General features: G+C 47.1%; 1 protein-coding gene across 6 annotated transcripts in view; it reads left to right on the forward strand.

The window, feature by feature from the left end:
- The window catches only part of SIPA1L2 (signal induced proliferation associated 1 like 2), a 223,197-nt gene that overhangs the window by 110,756 nt on the left and 92,332 nt on the right, over positions 1-20,109 (forward strand). For all 6 annotated transcript variants that reach the window (XM_042907476.1, XM_042907478.1, XM_042907480.1 and 3 more), the window contains exon 3: positions 4,222-5,962. In XM_042907476.1, the coding sequence (XP_042763410.1) occupies positions 4,486-5,962 (1,477 nt within the window). In that variant the 5' untranslated portion in view covers positions 4,222-4,485. The remainder of the gene's footprint in view (positions 1-4,221; positions 5,963-20,109) is intronic.

Consider the following 20,109-nt stretch of genomic DNA (forward strand, 5'->3'; position numbering starts at 1 on the left):
TCATCCCTGGACCAATCCCTGAAGGCAGGAGAATGCAGCACTTTCATTGGTCAGCTCTGTGTCACATGTCAGGGGTGGAGTTAGGCCCCCAGGATAAACTGATTTTAGAGGTAAGGTTCCCCAGCGGGATTCAGGAGAAGGAAAGGGAATAATAGGTCCTAGCCGGGACGAGCCACTAGCTGTCTGCTACGGCTGATGTTTTCACACATCAAAAATTTAAAAACCGTAACTGAAGCAATGGCCTCAGAAGATTTCTTTGGGGAAGAGTTTTGTGTGCTCTCAGTTTGCTCTTCTTTTTTGCTTTCTGACCAGCGTAATACTAAAATTCAACACAAATTCATCTGTCTTTAATTGTTCCTATCTCTTATGTTTAAAAATAATCTTGGGGTACCTGGGTGGCTCAGTTTGTTGAGCATCTGGCTTTGGCTCAGGACACGATCTCACAGCTTGTGGGTTTGAAACCCGCACCAGGCTCTGTGCTGACAGCTCAGAGCCTGGAGCCTGCTTCGGATTCTGTGTCTCCCACTCTCTCTGTGCCTTCCCCACCTACACTCTGTCTCTCTCTCTCTCTCTCTCTAAAACAAAATAAACATTAAAAAAAATTTAAATAATACAAAGTAAAAATAATCTAATTTTTTACAGTGTATTATCTTCCATTTCTATGGGAGATCTAGGGGATGAAGATTTTGTATTTTTAAATTCTGTTACAAACAGTGATACATTTAGAAATGTAAAAGGGTATAAATGCTGAGAATAGACCGCTGACTATTTTATGATCTGTTTTTCTGGAAGTAATTATTCAGTGAATGTGTTGTCCTTGCTAGGTTTCTGTGTCTCACAAATCTCCCGGCATATGACTTAACCCCAGGGCTGCCCCCAGAAGTGTGGGGAGTGGGTTCCCCGTATGGGGAGGTGCTGGTTTGTTCAGCTTGAGGCGTGGCGGGCTTGGGCCAGAGTCCTATCTGCGCCCAAATCTTGAATGCTTCCTGCTTTGACTGCCATGTGCTGTGTGAATATTGGTATTTTCAGCACGTGCCATGACATGGAAAAGAAAGACTGGGATACTTCCTAATTTTTTTAAATAGCGTTTGGTCTCGTAAATGGGAGGATAAAGGAGTTTTAAAATGGTTAAAATGGCTCTTTGCATCTCATGGGTACACTGGTCGTATTTTTATGTAGCGATTGGTTACGTTTCTGTTGTCTTCAGCAAGAATCAGCCTTTACATTTTCTATTCTCGGATCAGTTTGGGGAATTTGTGGTTTGCCAGGAAATCATTAGTTTCCTCTGTGTTCAAAGTTGTTGCTTTACAGTTGCTTGTGGTATAATTCTTCTTATGCTTAATATTTATTTTAATCTCCTGTATATGTGGTCATGTTTCCTTTCCCATGTCCAGACTTGTATAATATTGTTGTTTCTCTCTTTGCCTTTTTCAGGCTTTGGAAGGAGTAGATCTGTTTTCTTTCTCTTTAAAAAAAAACTACCGTTTGGATTTGTCCCTTTTCTACCTTGTTTTTCCCTCATTCCATTAATTTCAGCTTTTATCTTTATTCATTCCTTCTTTCCTGGTTTCTTTGAGGGCATTTGGTTCTAATATTTTAAGGTGGTGGTGCTTAGCTGCTGATTATATTTTTTCAAAGTACAGTGTGGTGGTTTCGCTGGGCATGGTTCTTCCTTCTTTATACACAACTAATTAGTATGTAATTAATAGTATATACTTGCAAATGAGTGTCATATGAATGTCTGTTGAGAATTCACATATCTCTGTACCAGCCATTAGAAATCATTTGTAAGCCTTCAAATTCATTGGGTTCTATAAGCAGCAGAATTGTCGATAGAATTTAGAGATCATGTAGAAGCCGGTCTAGTAAATCAAACACCATTTCAGCAGCGAGACTGTAGGCAACAAGTTGTTTTCTTTCATATCTCAGTTGTCATTTTTTTCAGTTTCCAGGAAAGCATTCTGTAATAGCCTCAATTGTACAGGAAATAACTGTCATTCAGAATCGCCCGTGATCCTTTTAAACACAATAATTCCAAGTGAAATAGAGAAGATGCAGACCTGTCTCTTCTCTTTCGGAGAACCACGGACCGACACCAGTCTGTTTGGTTCACCGAAACATCTGATTGTTCGCTCTCCCTTTGTTTACCACAGCCTAAAACATCATTCTGTTTCCTCAATTATGAAGTTGCCCTGGGAATAGACAGCATCTTATCATTCCCAGTCCCATTTTTTTTCCCCCCTGATGAGGGGAAGGCAAGTTGCCATGGTAAGAAAATATCAGATATTCCAAAAGACTACCACATGTTCATCTCAAAGCCATTAAGAACCCATCGGAGGGGCACCTGGCTGGTTCTGTCGGTGGAGCACGTGACCCTTGATCTCAGGGTGGTGAGTTCAAGCTCCACTTTGGTGTAGAGATTACTTACAAAAAAAGAACCCATTGGAAAGAGTTCTAGTACTGCTCAGCTGTTTGGAATTTTAATACTTTCTAACAAATATTTGCGTTTTTTTTTCGTGCTTTGATGAGGACTGAGGGAAATCCGTGATATTATACCTTCATCACCATCATTATTTTCAGAAGAATTAGAGCCATTCATACATTCTTATGCCAACAAGGAAGGCTTCCATCCGTTGGGGACATAATGATACCTGGAAGATATTTTTGTCTAAATAGAGATAGAATACATTGAAACGGTGATCTGTAATTAAAAATAAAAGTTGATTAAAATTCAAGTGTCAGGGCACCTGGTTGGCTCAGTCGGTTGAGCATCTGACTTCGACTCAGGTCCTGATCTCACAGTTTGTGGGTCCGAGCCCCGTGTCAGTCTCTGCGCTAACAGCTCGGAGCCTGGAGTTTGCTTCGGATTCTGTGTCTCCTGTCTGTCTCTGCCCCTCCCTGCTTATGCTCACACTCTCTCTCAAAAATAAATGAATAAACTTAAAAAAAAAAAAAAGTCAAGTTTCTATTAACCACAAAGGTGCACAAAGATGTGTTGTATCTCTGTGCTTTTATTTTACCCTGCACATTTATCGGATTGCTAGTGGCATAATAAACTAGAAAGTTAACACTCGTGGGATGCCTGGGTGGCTCAGTTGGCTAAGTGGCCAGCCTCGGCTCGGGTCTTAATCGCACGGCTGTGTGTTTGAGCCCCGCTTCGGGCCCTGTGCTGACAGTTCAGAGCTTGGAGTCTGCTTTGGATCTGTGTCTCCCTATCTCGCTGTCCCCCCCACCCCCCCCACCCCCCCCCCGCTCATGTTTTGTCTCTCTCAAAAGAAAATAAACATTAAAAAAAAAAAGAAACACTCGTTCAGATAGCCAGTTCTTTTTTTTTTTTTTAATGTTTTTTATTGATTTTTGAGACAGAGACAGAGCATGAACGGGAGGGGCAGAGAGAGAGGGAGACACAGAATCCGAAGCAGTCTCCAGGCTCCGAGCTGTCAGCACAGAGCCCGACGTGGGGCTGGAACTCACAGACCGCAACATCATGACGTGAGCGCAAGTCGGACGCTCAACCGACCGAGCCACCCAGGTGCCCCTGGATAGCCAGTTCTTAAAGGCTCCCTCCCACTTCACGAGGAATCTCGGCGGGTTCTTACTTGATTGCAAGACCGCATTCTAAAAATACATTGAGAACGCCTGGTATTGATCCTTGTGCTGCTGGACATTTTGAGTTTACATGTTTTGAAAGGAAGTATAACGATACTCAAAAAATTACGTGGCCATTGTGTTAATCTTTATAACTAATGGAAATGTTTTGTCTACCTCATTTAATCCAGGCCACATTAACAGATAATGTTGGTACAGAGATGAAGGGCGTGTTCCTGGCTGAGAGGAGCTTGAAGTTAGCTGGTGGAGGAGACTGGTCGATAAACCAGCCAGTAGGAGTATAAAGAGATCTGTTCCCATTAGTGTAGACACGGGTGCTGTGGGAACACAAAGGAAGCACCCTTTGGCAGATGTGGGCCGAGGCAAAGTTTCTCGGAAGGGGTACTGCTCAATTCTGCATATAAGTGCCAGCCAGCCAAGTAGTGCGAGAAGGCAGAATGTTCCAGAGAGAAGGAGCAGTATGAGCAACAGAGACTTGAAACTTCATGACCGGTTGGGGGATCTGGGGATGGGCAGAAATTGGAGAGAAGGACCGATAAGAAACCCTATGTAGAACGCATTGAACTTGAGCGACAAAAATTGCTAATGGCTGTTTTCTGTGTTTTAATTCAGGTGAAGGAAATACTCCAGGCCAGATGTCTTAAGGAATGCTCCTGAAAAGGACAGAGGCATACAAAATTAGTTCAACATCTGAGAAGCAAGCTGGTTTTGGAAAAACCATACTCTGAGGATGTTGTTTGCTTTCGGTTAAAAGGAGAAAGTACAGCTGTAGAGGAAGCCTTTATATCTGCGTTTATGGTCGCATCGTAAATGACAATGTAATTAGTTTCACCTCAGTCTTGCTGGTGAGCCTTGGAGCTTCTTGCCTCGGCAGACATGAGCGACCCAAGGCAGTCCCAAGAAGAGAAGCACAAGCTTGGCAGGGCCTCTTCCAAGTTCAAGGATCCTCCCAGAATCATGCAGTCGGATGATTATTTTGCTCGAAAATTTAAAGCCATTAATGGCAACGTGGGCCCTGCCACCTCTTTAAATGCCTCGAATTCCACCGAGAGCGGTGGTCCGGCTAATGGCACCCCAGCCGTGCCCAAGATGGGTGTGAGAGCAAGAGTGTGTGAGTGGCCTCCCAAGAAAGACTGCTCCAAGGAGCTGACCTGCAAGGCGCTGTGGGAAAGCCGGTCTCAGACCAGTTACGAAAGTGTCACGTCCCTCACGCACAACGGGCAAAGCGACCAGAGCGACGGTCAGCAAGAAGAGAAGCTCGATCTAGACTTTGTGGAGGCGAAGTACACCATTGGGGACATCTTTGTTCACTCTCCTCAAAGAGGGCTGCACCCCATAAGACAGAGAAGCAACAGCGATGTCACCATCAGTGACATCGATGCTGAAGACGTCTTAGACCAAAATGCAGTGAACCCCAACACCGGGGCCGCCCTCCACCGAGAGTACGGGAGCACGTCTTCCATTGACCGGCAGGGCTTATCTGGCGAGAACTTCTTTGCTATGCTCAGAGGGTACCGAGTAGAGAATTACGACCACAAAGCGATGGCCCCTTTTGGGTTCCCTGAGTGTTTCCCCTGCGATCCTGCAATCTCTCCCAGCCTCCACGCGGCAGCACAGATATCCAGGGGAGAATTTGTCCGCATCTCAGGATTAGACTACATGGACAGTGCCCTCCTCATGGGGAGAGACAGGGACAAAGCTTTCAAACGGAGGTTAAAGTCGGAGTCGGTGGAGACGTCCCTCTTCCGGAAGCTGCGAACTGTTAAAAGTGAACATGAAACGTTCAAGTTCACGTGTGACCCGGAAGATGGTCGCCTGGAGCGGGGCGTCCGCCCTTGGAATTGTCAGCGGTGTTTTGCACATTATGACGTCCAGAGCATTTTGTTTAATATCAACGAAGCCATGGCTACGAGGGCCAACGTGGGGAAGCGGAAAAACATCACCACCGGGGCCTCCGCGGCGTCCCAGACTCAGATGCCGGCGGGCCAGACGGGCAACTGCGAGTCCCCTCTGGGGAGCAAGGAGGACCTCAACTCCAAGGAGAACCTGGATGCTGACGAGGGAGACGGGAAGAGCAACGAGCTCGTCCTGAGTTGTCCTTACTTTCGGAACGAGACTGGCGGGGAAGGCGACAGGAGGATCGCCCTTTCCAGGGCCAGCTCGTCTTCGTTCAGCTCCGGGGAAGGCTGCTCCTTCGAGTCCTCTCTGAGCTCCCACTGCACGAACGCCGGTGTGTCGGTCCTGGAAGTGCCGAGGGAGAACCAGCCCATCCACCGGGAGAAAGTGAAGCGCTACATCATAGAGCACATTGACCTTGGGGCCTATTATTACCGCAAGTTCTTCTACGGGAAAGGTAAGGGAGCGTCCTGGGTGTGTGTGCGTGTATCCCAGACTGGTTTTTGCATGTCGCTTTGGGCCGGAGCCCCTTCACCGGGGAGTCCGAGGCCGTGGTTCACTGGACCCTCCGTCGCTTCCAGACTAACCCCTTCCTCAGGAACCCCTCTTCCTGCCTTTGCTGATGGGTGATCTCCAGTGTGGAATGACCACCTCTGTCTCTCTGCCTTCGCCAATCTGTGAGCATCACAGATGTCAGACCTGCTCTAGATTTACCCCTTTTTTTTAATGTTATTTATTTATTTCTTTTGAGAGAGATAGAGCATGGGCAGGGGAGGGGCAGAGAGAGAGAGAGGGAGAGAGAGAGAGAATCCCAAGCAGGTTCTGACCCGTCAGCGCAGAGCCCAATGCAAGGCTCAGACTCACGAACCGTGAGATCGTAACGTGAGCCAAAAACACGAGTTGGACACTTGACCGACTGAGCCACTCAGGCACCCCCATGTTTTAAAAAGTTTATTTATTTATTTGAGAGAGAGAGAGAGAGAGACAGAACATATGAGTGGGGGAGGGGCAGAGAGAGAGAGAGAGAGATAGAGAGAGAGAGAGAGAATCCCAAGCAGGCTCTGTGCTGACAGCACAGAGCCCCACATGGGGCTTGAACTCACGAACCCTGAGATCATGACCTGAGCCAAAATCAAGAGTCAGATGCCAAACAGACTGAGCCACACAGGTGCCTCTAGATTTACCCCTTTTAAGACCTCTTCCATGGGTTAACCTTTATCCCTCCCTTCTTCCTCTGAATGAGCTCTCCTCCTGTTACGGTGGATCATTCTGTCGGGTGTTTTCCCCCTCTAGTCTTTTCTGTGCTTTTTGGGTACCCCCTCTGTTTCGTCTTTCCACTTCTGTGTCTTCACAGCTCCTGCTGCACTGTTGTGTGCATTGGAAGTGTTAAGCAAATCTTTGCTGAAAGCATGTATAAATTAGCACGACAGATAGTTTTCCCGCAGCTCTGTAAGTGGCCTTCAAGGTTAAGATACAAACAATTCTTTGGTATTGTGATTTTAGAAATTCTTTCATCCTATGTGAAATAATTTACTTTTGTTTAGATTTTCGGGCTTGAAGGCCGTATTCCTCAGAAGTCCTATAGTTGAGTCCTCAGCCTTTATATAAGTATCCTTAGTTATTCCAGGGACATGAAATCTGCTTGGTTTGAGACACCTACAGAGAAACAGGTCCCATATGCATATGGCAGCCGCAGGCTCAATAAAAACACTCAGGGCATCTCACTGCTTTCTTACTGGGTGCAGCTTTCCACTTTTGCCCCTTTCTTATATAGGATAGCATACTCTTTCTTTCTTTCTTTCTTTCTTTCTTTCTTTCTTTCTCTTTCTTTCTTTCTTTCTTTCTTTCTCTTTCTTTCTTCCTTTCTTTCTTTCTCTCTTTCTTTCTCTCTTTCTTTCTCTTTCTTTCTTTCTTTCTTTCTCTCTTTCTTTCTTTCTTTCTCTTTCTTTCTTTCTTTCTCTTTCTTTCTTCCTTTCTTTCTCTCTTTCTTTCTTTCTTTCTCTTTCTTTCTTTCTCTCTTTCTCTCTTTCTTTCTTTCTCTTTCTTTCTTTCTTTCTCTCTTTCTTCCTTTCTTTCTTCCTTTCTTTCTTTCTCTTTCTTTCTTTCTTTCTTTCTTTCTTTCTTTCTTTCTTTTTCTTCCCTCCTTTTTTTAAAAGTAGGCTTCACTCCTAGGGCGCAGCCCAAGTGAGGCTTGAACTCAAGACCCTGAGATCAAGAGTCAGATGCGTAACTGATTGAGCCACCCAGGCGCCCCTTGGACAGTGTGCTTTTCAGGGCTGTCTTTTTCTGTTTTCAGTGGACCCAGCAGCCAGTCTGGAGAAGCTTCTCCACCGTCTGTCTTCTTGGTGAATAAACCATTCTGCCACGGATGTGGATAGTTGTCGGATCGGTTTATGTCGGATCGGTTTCTGTCTTCAGAAATGTTTGCGTGCGCTCTTTGACGCCAGTTGGTTCTTTTTGGTGGTGGGTTGGGGTGTGCCTCAGACCTCGGGAGGTCACTCCATCCACGTCAGTCCCTGGAGCGTTGTTTAATACTTTTCTCCGTGGGCTACAGGCTTTAAAGAATTTGCTTGCTGGATAGATGGCAGTTGTTACATTCATAATGGTTTTCCCTCAGTTTTGCATGAATTCAGGTTTAACCAATGACCCAGAATCCTGATATGAAATCATGTCAGTGATAGAATGATCATGATGTTGGATAAGCAGTTTAGCTCAATAGGCCCTTGACTTACCACTGGTCACATGTTTGAGTTATCTTTCTGTTTTCATACCGATGACATAATGGGGCTCGAATAGTTCTCTCAGCGGGCCTTGGCTCCCCACGTGTGTTTCCCTGCTCCCGTCTCAGTCCTGGCTTCTGGTAGAACCCAGAGAAACTTGGGCTTCCTTTTTAGTCTGCGCTGTATGAAAGAATGCCGGGCCCTCGTGACCGTGTTCATCCAGGCACAGCGCTTTACAAAATGCTGTTCAAAGATGGCCTCCAGGTGGGAACTAGTTATTTTTGGAAAGGGAGGCCGGGAAGAAATAGGCTCCCTAATTAAGATTCTTTTCATTGACGAAGCCATGGCTGTCGATGCCAGCAACAAAATAGCCTCTTAGAATTATGAGGCCCTGAAATCTTCAGGCAGTGAGTCATTTTGGCTTAGGTGAGTTTCGTTAATAGTTCATGGCTCACCCTCCAGAGCGTCAGAACGTGAAAGTCCTGTACGTGTCCGTGAATGCGTACCTGTGTATTTATGCAAATACTGAGGGCCAGCACCCCGTGTGTACTTGGGGCATATGTGTTCTTGTGTATTAAGTATACATAGACGTGTACATGGAATGAAGGGTGGATGCTTTCTGAGGCAAGGTCACCACCATTAATGACCTTAGGTCTGTTCCCAGAGCTGGTTTTCGGTGCTGGGTTCTGTTAGTTCTCTCGACTGATTTTTGTAGGTTTTTTTTTTTTTTTTCCCCTTGAACTCTCAATTGTCACTTCCTGGTAGTTTTAAAGAGTGTTTGTGAGTGGTTGTACTTCCGCTTTTTTCTAAGCTGCTACTTAGGATTTTCCAGGGAGTTGGAAAGAACATCAGCAAACTTGTTAGCTTTGAAAGTGAAATTCAAAATAAGCTCCAGAGAACTTGAGGGCAGACCCCCCCCCCCCTCCCGTGGGTGAGTCGCACGTGGACGCAGACAGAAGCCTTGGGGGTCCCAGGCGTCGGGCTGGGTCTGGTTCCAGGCTGCCCTGGGGTTGTGTGAATGAGCCAGGCAGGTGAAATCTAGCACCTCTGCAAATGAGGGCGTGGGGCAGTGATCCCTGAGGTGGCTTTGTCCCGTGTTCCTCGATTCTGGATTCTGGGTTGAGGAAGGTGCCGTTGACCGAGCCGGCCCCGGCTGCTCTTGCCCTGCAGCCGTGATCTCTGCTACTTTCTTCTATATTTAGCTCTTCCCCTGTGGGCCTGTGTGTCTCAGGATGAAATTGGCTACCACAGCATCTGCCGCTGGCACCCCAGCGGGTCCCTCTGTAGAGCCTTGAAGGACTGGAGACGGGCCACAGTCTGTGGGCTGTGGCCTCCGTGGTGCGGGACTGGAGACAGGGAGCAGGCTGGCACCCTGGCTTCAGCCTCTAGACTCAGACCTGCAAACAAACCCCACGTGGCAGGAACCTACAGATAGAGGCCCCCCGGGCAGCCTGGCCCAGAGAAGAGTGTGTTCACAGGGAAGGAGCTTCTTTTCTTTTTTCTCTTTCTCCTTCGCTCATTTTTCCTCTTTGTTTTGTTTTGGTTTTTTTTAACGTTTATTTATTTTTGAGACAGAGAGAGACAGAGCGTGAATAGGGGAGGGGCAGAGAGAGAGGGAGACACAGAATCTGAAACAGGCTCCAGGCTCTGAGTTGTCAGCACAGAGCCCGACGCGGGGATCAAACTCAAGGACTGCGAGATCATGACCTGAGCCATAGTCAGACGCTTAACCGACTGAGCCACCCTGGCGCCCCATCAGTTTTCCTCTTTGGAAGCAGGTGTTCAGGGATCGCCTTTCCGGGACCGCCTTTTCTTTTTCTCCACTCTCCATTGCTCTGTGTGAAATTGCATTTTTAAAAGAATTGAACGGCCCCTAATCACTGGGGAAGGCTTCAAGTACAGAGTCTTAAGGATGCAGCTTACCCTTTCCTTGGTGGGTGATGTGGGATGGCTGCCCTTTGTGCCAAGGGGCGCTCCTGTGACACACAGTCCCTGGACGGGCTCGGTAACAGCCCTGCAGAAGGCTTTACGCAGGGGAGTGGCTAGCCCGCAGCAAGCTGTGGACCGACATCACTTGTCAGGGCAAATCCGTCTGTAGCCTCGAGGGAAACAGCTTTATTTATTTATTTATTTTTTATTTTTATCTTTTTAAAAGTGGGTTCTCTCCTACAGTGTTTCCTTCTAGATGAGGTGAAGAGGTCCTTAGGAATTGGTGATATGATACCTGCTCTTGAAAAGCCTGCCATTTAAAATTTTTAATGATTTATTTATTTTTTTTTTTGGCGGGGGGGGGGAGACCGAGCCTGAATGGGGGAGGGGCAGAGAGAGAGAGAGAAACACAGAATCTGAAACAGGCTCCAGGCTCTGAGCTGTCAACACAGGGCCCGACGCAGGGCTCGAACCCACGGACCGTGAGATCATGACCTGAGCCGAAGTCGGCCGCTTAACCGACTGAGCCACCCAGGCGCCCCTGAAACAGCTTTTTAAAGGAGAGCGGGGATTGAAGCAAGAGTAGGGAGTGCTGCCTAAGGATCCTCACTGTTGCTGGTGATGCCCATGAAGAAAAATGGGTGCAGCCTGCCACGCTCCTGTTTCCCTCGTGGAAGCCCCCGTGACATCACGACTTCCGTCTTCTGTGAGTTTTCCATTTGGGAAGCAGGTGGCGAGGGAAGGCCCCTTGGACAGGGAATTCTAGTTGTACGAGTCTGTTTGGATACTCGAGCTTCTGTTGCTGCACGGTGGCTGGCTTCGCGTCCTTCTGGACCTCCCGGGCACTTGGAGCCGCTGGTCAGCCATGGGCTGTCCCCAGCAGGGCTGGAGTGGAGCTGTGGGATCGCGAAGACGCGCCGTGGGTCCCCGCGTGCCAACCGAGTCTTGTCCTTTTAGGAAATTGCACACCGGCAGAGTTCCTCAAGAGTTCTGACTGTTCTCTTCCGTAGTTCAGACCACACTTGTCTTCTCTAGTCAAGAATAGCTCTAGAAGGCAGCCTGCATCATTTTTAGGTAAAGAAAGCTCAAACCAGAGAGATAAAGCTGGGTCTCTTTGGAGACTTTGGAGTGGAAAGCAGCCAAGTGTTGGAGCCATCGGGACATTGTTTTACGCGGGTACAGAAACATGTCCTCTTACTTTGGGGGAAAATACTGAGATTGCCAAGAATCTGGCCTAGAATTCTTCCACGGCACATCAGTGTTACACGATCATTACAGGAAAATATAGTCAAGAAGCCAAAGAAAAAGGAGTAAAATCAGCCCAGTCAGTCCCTAAGAGACAATCACCATGAACAGTTTCCTCTTTATCCTTGTAGGCTTTTTCTGATGCAAATACATTTATGTAAATGGAACCTTCTATTGCTGTGTCTGTGGAACTTGCTCCGGATGATCTTCCTTCTGTGTTATTATGTGTAGAGCTGTATCAGCATTTTATGAGCCATTATCAATTATCACTATCTGCATGGGGGGGATGCCAGGTATTTGCCACCCATGATCCGGGCAGAAGAGTTAATGACTGGATTTGCTTTATTTCAGAGAAAAACCCACCAGCTTGATAGAGGCACAATGATAATGGGACATCTATTTCTTACTGTTTTAGATGCAGTATATACCTACAAAACGACTGCTGTCAGAGTAGTGTTCATTTTAGCAAGCAGATCTTTACTTACAAGAGTCAGTTTTTATAAAGTACGTTTTAATATCATAAAGTTTGAAAAATTATAAAAATTTGAATCCTAGCCTCCCCCTCCCCCGCTTGAACGTGGACTGACTCACTTCCAAGGGATAGGGCACGGAAGGGGGGGGCAGCTGCGGTGGAGAAGTCTGGAAAGCACCACCCGAGCCAGGTCACCGAGGTCAGCATCGACATTGATAGGTCATGCGGTTAGCGTATACCCTTGACATGACGGGAATGGCATTTCTGGGGTCTTCCTACAAACCGGTAACCTCAGTCTGATGAGGAAACATCAGATCCTAGCCAAGAGACTCTCTGCAAAATCCCTAACCGCTGCTCCTCAGAACTGCCAAGGGCATCTGAAACTAGGAGTCTTAGAAACTGTCACGGTCTACAGCAGCCTGTAAGAGACATGACAGATAACTATAATGGGGTGTCCCGGATGGGATCCTAGAAACAAAAAAGGACATTAGGTAAAAACTAAGGAAATCCGAATAAAAAGGGCCTGATCAATATGAGTATCAATATCCAAGCTTTAACGGAAGGAACATACCAAAGAAATGTAAGATGTTACCACCTGAGAGACTGGGCAGGGGGTGTGAGAGAACTCTACTATCTATCTGCAGCTTTTCCACAAATCACAACCAGCTTCCAAAAGGTTTGCTTTAAAATTTTTTGAAAAGGCAAGTCTCAAATTCTCATGATATATTTAACAGGAGAATCTTTAAAATAACAACAAAAAGAGCTTATAGGCAGTTCTTAAAAGTATCAGAAACCTGTAGGTTCCTGTTACTTTTATTGAGCTATTTAGGATTCCTGTGAGCAGCTGACTCCACTGTGTGTTTCAAATAGAGTGAAATTGACAAAATGTCACTTTCCCACAGCCCTTTCTATATGCATCCTGCGGAATGCCAGGAGTGTGTTTCTCAAACTTACCTAGAAGAGCAGGGGAATTTACATTTTCTTCTGTCTTTATTGAAATGCACAGACATTCCCTTTGAATTTCCCCTGAAATGTGCACATTGAGGTGAGGTGGTTGTGAGGTGCCCCTCGGGAAACCCTAGCTTCTCAGGCTCCCAAATTTCTGCTGAATTAACTGTCTGAAGAAAAAGCTTTATGCCCAACTCTTTTTTCTTGCCCCTTGGGATTTTCTGTAACAAGTCCAAGGAAAGAAATATGTATCTTTTAGAAATCCTCTGTAAGGAGCTGAAATGGTTTTACAGGGCAGGTTTTGTTGCATAGATTGAAAAGCTAATCTTAGTTTGACCACTTGTCTCCCTTCTGTCTGGTGCTTTAAGGAGACCTGGCGTTTATGGTTCCGTCATTCGCCTGTGATTTCGTTTCTTCTCTGTTTCTTATAAAAGGAAGATGCCAGAGAGAACTTCTTTGATTTCTCCTTCCCATCTTAGCTTCACAAGACTTCTGGAGTGTGAGCAGATTGGACTTCTTTTTGAAAAGATTGGAACTTTCCAGAGAAGAGTTTTTAGCTGCTTCTGGGTGGATTGGGTCTCCAGCAAAAATCTCATCATCACGATGATATAAAGTGCAAGACTGGCCTTTCCAAGGTCCATTTCTGCCCCAAGATGCCAGCCTTTAAGTTTTGAAGGCCCCTTCCTGTGTCTTTGCGCTGCCCCGGGCTGTGCCATTGGCACCACCAGGGGATGAATTCCTCTGTTGGATCTGCAGCACCTCCGAGAATTCTTTCTAGGACCTCTCTTCTCTAAGAAAAGCTCACTGTTTTTATTAACGACTCCTGACCAGCTCTAGGTAAACTCACCTTTTTCTCCAGCGGTAATTTTTGTCATTAGTATTTTCGCTGAAGAATAATATTTGTGCATACATGTGCTAAATGAACAAATAAAAAGAACAGGTTCTTCTAGAATGTGTGGAGTAGCCCTCTCTTGCCTGTCTGGATACCAGCTTATCATTTGGTGGCTGGAGAATTTGCCTTCCTGCCTGTAGGAAGAAGGGCCCATCCATTCTAACTATGAATGGTGAAGAGTCCAGAATTTTCTGAAGCCAGATTCCTGGGTTTACATCCCAACTCGGTTTTAGGCAAGTCCTTCAACTCCTTTGTGCCTCAGTTAGTCATCTATAAAATGGGATCACAATAAAAATATCTCCTGGGGCGCCTGGGTGGCTCAGTCGGTTAAGCATCTGACTCTTGATTTCATGTTCCCATGGTTTCGGGAGTTCAAGCCCCACATTGGGCTCTGTGCCGACTGTGGAGAGCCTGCGTGGGATTCTCTGTCTCTGTCTCTCTCTCTGCCCCTCCCCTGCTCTCCCTCCTCTCTCAAAATAAATAAGTAAACTTAAAAATGTATCTCCTGTAAAGGGCTTAAAATGGTACCTGTCACAAGACATGCGTCCTCCTTGTCCAAGTCGCTCTTACATAAACTTGCAAAACTTTCTGTCTAGAAAGAAACTATTGTCCACACCACTGGGACAGCATTTAAAGGGCAGAACTTTATTGTAATGGTTAATAAAAGACGAGGAGGGAAAACATAGAACCATATGGCGGGGGGCGGGGGGGAGCTGGGGAAAGGTGTCTGGTGAAGTCTGCCACCCTCTTCCAGACGTATTCACTTAAGTTTCACTAATGTGACAGTGACAGTTGTGGGCGGGAGTATACCTTACATGTCAAATGAACCCCATTGCTGAGCCATGCATGGCTGCATTTGCTCTGAATTTCATGCCTGGTGGCTCCTTTCTTTTCCCCCCCCTCTGGTTTTATACAGTGACTGAAGAAAATTAATAGGGAGTTGGACACTATTAAATTCATACGGGTGAACTGAGGACCACGTAACAATTGGACTATTCTGAGACCCGCATTCCTCCCTGAGCGGACATAATCGACTCCGCTCCTCACCTCTCCGCCTGGCCGGCGTGGCCTCCGCAGACAGAGCTCCCATTGAGGCCCGGCCGGCTCTCAGCGGGGAGGAGCTGCCCGGATACACGGGAGGCGAGGCCTCGTGGCTTCTCGTGGTACCAGTTCCGTGTGGCTGGCGGTGGGAACCTCCCGGGCTTTCTCACGTCCGCCGCAGCGGGGAGGTCACAGCTGCCACCTGTTGCCGCGCTGGAGGAACTTGGGGAGGACTATGTGCACATGTCAGCCTGTTGACCCTTTGGCCTCAGAGGCTTTGCAGTCAGCTATTGCGGAAGAGGAACTAATGTTCTGTTATTTCCCGAGAAGTGGAGGGTCGATGCTGTAGGATCCGTGAACGGCGTGACCGACGTGCAGTTAACTGGCTAGAGCTCCTTGCACTGTGCCCTTTGCTGGTACCGTATGCTGGCCGTCAGAGTCTTTGGAACGTAAGGTCTCAGAGCCCCCAGAAACTTAGCAAATCCTCCCTGCCTTGTGTTTGTTCCCATCCAGGATTTATGCCACTCTTGGTCCCACTCAAGAAGGACCATGCAAAGCTGGACAGCTACCCCGCCTTGGAAACGGCCCCCACCTCTCAGCTTTTATGCAGCGAATTCTTGCTTGCTCTCCTTCCCATTCTTGTAGCAAATACCCCTGAAAACGGTGCGTCGTCAAAGGAAGCCTCTCTGCCAGTCGCCTTTTTTCTCCAGTCTTTCCCTTTTTATTCAAGGTTTTCTTAAAGCGGTGTCTCCCAAGATACTGTCCTTCTGTTCAGAACAGATGGGTTGGCTCATCTGTAAGTTGTGTTCATTTTACCAGGCATTAGCTGATTTTCAGAATTCAGACCTTCCGTGACTCTCAGCACCCCTGAGTTGCTGTACGCGAGAGAGTCCTAAAACCAGCCCCGCCTGGGTGCACATCCCCTCTGTCACACCAGGCTGTGACCTCGAGCAAGTCACTTAACGCATCAGCTTCTGTGATATTATCTGTGAAACGGGGTTACCTCCTCGTAGGCAGGGAGGAGGAAGTGACTTCATTTATGTAAGGTATGTTAAGTGTTCTTTTCGCTGTAATGCCTCAGGTTTTCAAGCTTGGCTAATCCTTTGGTTAAATTTTGATCAAAGGAGCCTTCACAGGGCAAAAATGCATCCTTTTCGCCATCATGGTAAATTCAGTAATTGAATCCATGAAACATGAGCAGGGAGCTTGAGATTTCTTAAAGTTATCTGATGACTCTTAACGTTACCATCTGCAAAAGCAGGCCCCAGGGTTCTTAACTCCTTCATTGCTTCATTCATTGACTAATCCGTTGTCTCTTGCTGACTTTCTCCTTTGTAAGTCTTAAGAGGGCTCCGAACAGGGGGGCTGATCTAAAATGCAGACACGCAGTTGTATAGAGGGAAAGGTGGGGAAGGAGAGACGTGGTAGGTGGGAACTCAGCGAGCAGCCACCTGCAGCCGTGGATGTGGCCCAGATGGGCCGTGAGCCAGCAATTAAGTGACCAGCTTGCCACCGAAAGAACAAACGTTAAACTGTGTTTTATGGAAAAATAGCAGGAAAGCTGCTGCTGTGCCCTTGAACCCAGTAAAGGGAGGGCCGCAGGGCCCGGATCCAGGGCCTCCTGTGGCTTTGGGGGACTTGTTAATGGTGCCGTGGGCCGTGAGGTGCTAACACCTGACAAATCACGTGAGGCCGAGCTGTGGGTGAAGCTTCTGCACACCCGGCCACGGGAGGCCCTGCAGACTTGGGGATCCTCACCTGCTCAGCTCCTTAGCCGTGAACCCGATAAATCTCCTTTCCAAGACACTGCAGGACCTGGAAACCGCCTCTGGGCTAAGGTCACAGGTGACTCCCTCCCCTTTTGCTTCTTACTTCTCCTGAGTTAGATTTTTCTTTCCTGACAAGCCAAGGCGCACCACGGAGATGTGCCTGCCGAATCTCCTTTCCTGCGCTGCAATCTTGTTAACCGATTTTTTTTTTTTTGATCTGCTCTGTTGTATTTGCATGATACGTGGATTTTCATTAGCTTCCTTTCTGCGAAGGGAGGGTTTTATCCCACACACCCTGAAAGTGATTTTCTGGAAATTGTGTGCTTGGGATAAGGACGAGCTCTGGTTGGGGATGGGGGGCTTGCTCGCTGTCCTTTGCCCACAGATGGGAAGGCTCACGTGATGCAGGTGGACGAGCTGAGGTGTCCTGAAGGGGACCCAGGGTGTCCCCTTGGTCCTTAAGGACCAAGTTAAGTTAAGGAAGGCTTAACTGGGTCCTTCCTGGACACTTCAGAGGGGGCACCTTCCCAGTTCTTTATGGTTCACAGAAGCTGAAACAGCGAGTTAAGCCGTTCCAAGCATCGAGTTATGATTTCTTTGGAAACACACGCAGGTCACCTGCTCTATTCCCTGGTGAAACTGAGAGTATGGAGCCTAGCCTTAGAAAATGGCTAGGAGGGGGCCAGGTAGCTGGCTCAGAAGGTTGAGCGTCCGACTCTTGATTTCGGCTCAGGTCACGATCCCACAGTTCGTGAGTTTGAGCCCCTACACCGGGCTCTGTACTGACAGTGCAGAGCCTGCTTGGGGTTCTCTGTCTCTCCCTCTCTCTCTGCATCCCCTTCCCCCCCACCCCGACATGCTCTCTCTCTCTCTAAATAAAATAAATAAACTTAGGAAATGAAAAAGAAAAGAAAAGAACCAGGAGGTCTCAGAGCTGGCATGTCCAAAGTTGTCATGATTGTAAGTGGCAGGAACGTCCCCTGTCCGCTTGCATTCAGAAAGCGTGTCTTGTAAAACGGAGAGAGAAACATTGGAAACAAGTGTGGGGAGGCAGACGTGAAAGAAAAAAATGTTCTCTCTCAAATTTGCCTGTCATCTTTGGTGAAAAAGAGGATACACAAATTTCGGATTCCTCCAGTTAAAAGAAAAACAACTTCTAGTTCCTGATGGAACTCATTCAGCAAAATACATGCCGCTGCGTTCATAAAAAGACTGCAGCGAATGGGATGTAGCTCTCTAGGTGATTACAGATCGGCATTTTGAGATTAAAAGTGTGAATCCCCTTCAAGGCTGACCCTCGTGCTTTGCAGGACTATTGGGGCTCAAAATCAAAATGCCCCACAATGCTGTTTATTGTATGTTCACTCCTTTTTTGTTTTTGATTGATTTATTTTTTTTGCCAGTATCATGCATCTCTTCCATTATAATACCTCTCTCAGATTAAGGATAGGTGTGTTATGTATAATTGGATGGTGGAGGGGCAGGGAGCTGGCACTGAGGCTAAGAAGGGTTACGTAACCAACCCGAGGTTAAGCAGATGATAAGTTAGCATAGCCCGGGTTCAGAAACCATTAATCAGGCTTATTAGAATTACACATATTTAAGAATACACGCGTTTGGGACTGCGAGTTCATTGTGGCAAACTGGAGGCAGATGTTTTCTCTCCCTCTCCCAAAACCCCACCAAAAATGATAGTGAAGGAATAACAAAAGGGCATAAAGCCACGAAGGAAAAGAGAACTAGGGAGAAGCTTCACGGGGCAAGATCTGCCAAAGCAGACGGAAGAGGCACGCCAGCTTTGCAGATTGGAAGGGTGCGTGTGGCAGCGACAGGCCATCAGAAGCCAGCCCATCCACACCGCAGAGCCAGGTACCTCTGAAGAAGAGCTGGGGGCGGGGCAAGGGAAGGGGACCAGTTATAAATATGTGTAAAAGGCCGGATTTTCTCTCCTGTCCCTTATAGTCCGTTAACCACTCGTCCCCACCCAGGCAGAAAACCGTAGATTTAGTCTGGAGAAGTTGAACAACAGCTGAGCTAAAGGCAGGACGAGGGCACTTAACTGGAGATGGGGGATTGAGTGGAAGTCCACACGGTGAGATGCCCAGCCCTGTCCCCTTATTTGGGCGAAGTACCTGCAGACGGGGGGAGAAGAAGTTTCCCTGGAGCCGTGAATCGGCTTAAAATAAGACCTACCTCGACTGATGGCTGCGGTTCCCCCGTTAGAACAGTTGAGTCCCCGCTCGATCAGTGTGAGGATATGAAATGGACTTTAAAGCAAGATGGATCACCGTAGATGGGGGATTTCATAATGATAAAAGGGTTGGTTCCGAGTGCCTAAAAACATGGCTTCAGAGTATGTAGAAAAAGCAAAAACTGGTCAAACTAAAAGGAAGAAATCATCACGTCTCCAATCTAAATTCTCTGCATACCAAAAACATACAAACAGAAATGGAAAATTTCTGAGGGGCGCCTGGGTGGCTCAGTCGGTTGAGCGTCCAACTTCAGCTCAGGTCACGATCTCCCGGTCCGTGGGTTCGAGCCCCGCGTCGGGCTGTGTGCTGACGGCTCAGAACCTGGAGCCTGCTTCGGATTCTGTGTCTCCCTCTCTCTCTGCCCTTCCCCTCTGTGTCTCTCTCTCTCTCTCTTTCTCTCTCTCTCCCAAAAATAAACATGAAAAAAAAAAGAAAATTTTTGAAAGATACTATTTACATTATCCTAAAAAATTAACAACCTAGGACGAAATCTAAAGAAAGGTATGAATGAATGACGGAGAGCCACAAAACATAGCCAAAACGAAGGAAAACCCTAAGTAGGTGGAGGGGACACGTTGTGGTTGTGAGTTAGAATAGTCAGTATGTCAAAATTCAAAGAATTTTTTTTGTGGGAACAGAATTAAGAGTGAGGAAAGATTGAGCAGAGCCCTGCTATTTTTCAGGCCAAGGAGAGTGGCTTTTTAAATTTTTCTGCATATACTTACGTTAAAATAGAGTAGATAGGCCTTGTGACAGTTGCCTCGACTGCGTATGTGGCTTTTTCTTCTGGATTGTTGATTCTGTAGAGGATATTAGTGGTACCTCCATGGTATTAAATATGCTTGTTCATATTACAGAACCTGGAATGCGTAATTCTCATTGGTTTCCGGTATTGTTAGCCCCACAGGACTAGAACATTTTGAAGCAGGCACTATACTGTGTCCTGCTCGATGTTGTGTCCTTGTGTTTATCAGGTCTGGCGCATGGCTGAGGCATAGACCATGCTGGGTGTTTCAGTGAATGGATTGAAACGAGTTGCGTGCGGTGCACTGAATACTGGCCCCCGAAGATACCCAGGTCCTAATCCTCAGCCCCTGTGTGTGTTACCTTATATGGCAGAAGCAGCTTTCCAGATGTGAGTAAGTTAAGGATCTGAGACCAGGAGCCCACGCCGGATTCTCTGGCTGGACCCTGAATGCCATCCCGAGTGTCCACGTAAGAGGCAGGCAGAGGGAGATCTGGGGAGAAGCATGCATTGTGGCCCCTGACGCAACATCTAGGGCTGGATTCGAAGACAGAAGAAGGAATTCAAGGAATACAGCTCTCAAAGCTGGAA

This window comes from Panthera leo, chromosome D2 (assembly GCF_018350215.1).
Source record: "Panthera leo isolate Ple1 chromosome D2, P.leo_Ple1_pat1.1, whole genome shotgun sequence".
Taxonomy (NCBI): domain Eukaryota; kingdom Metazoa; phylum Chordata; class Mammalia; order Carnivora; family Felidae; genus Panthera; species Panthera leo.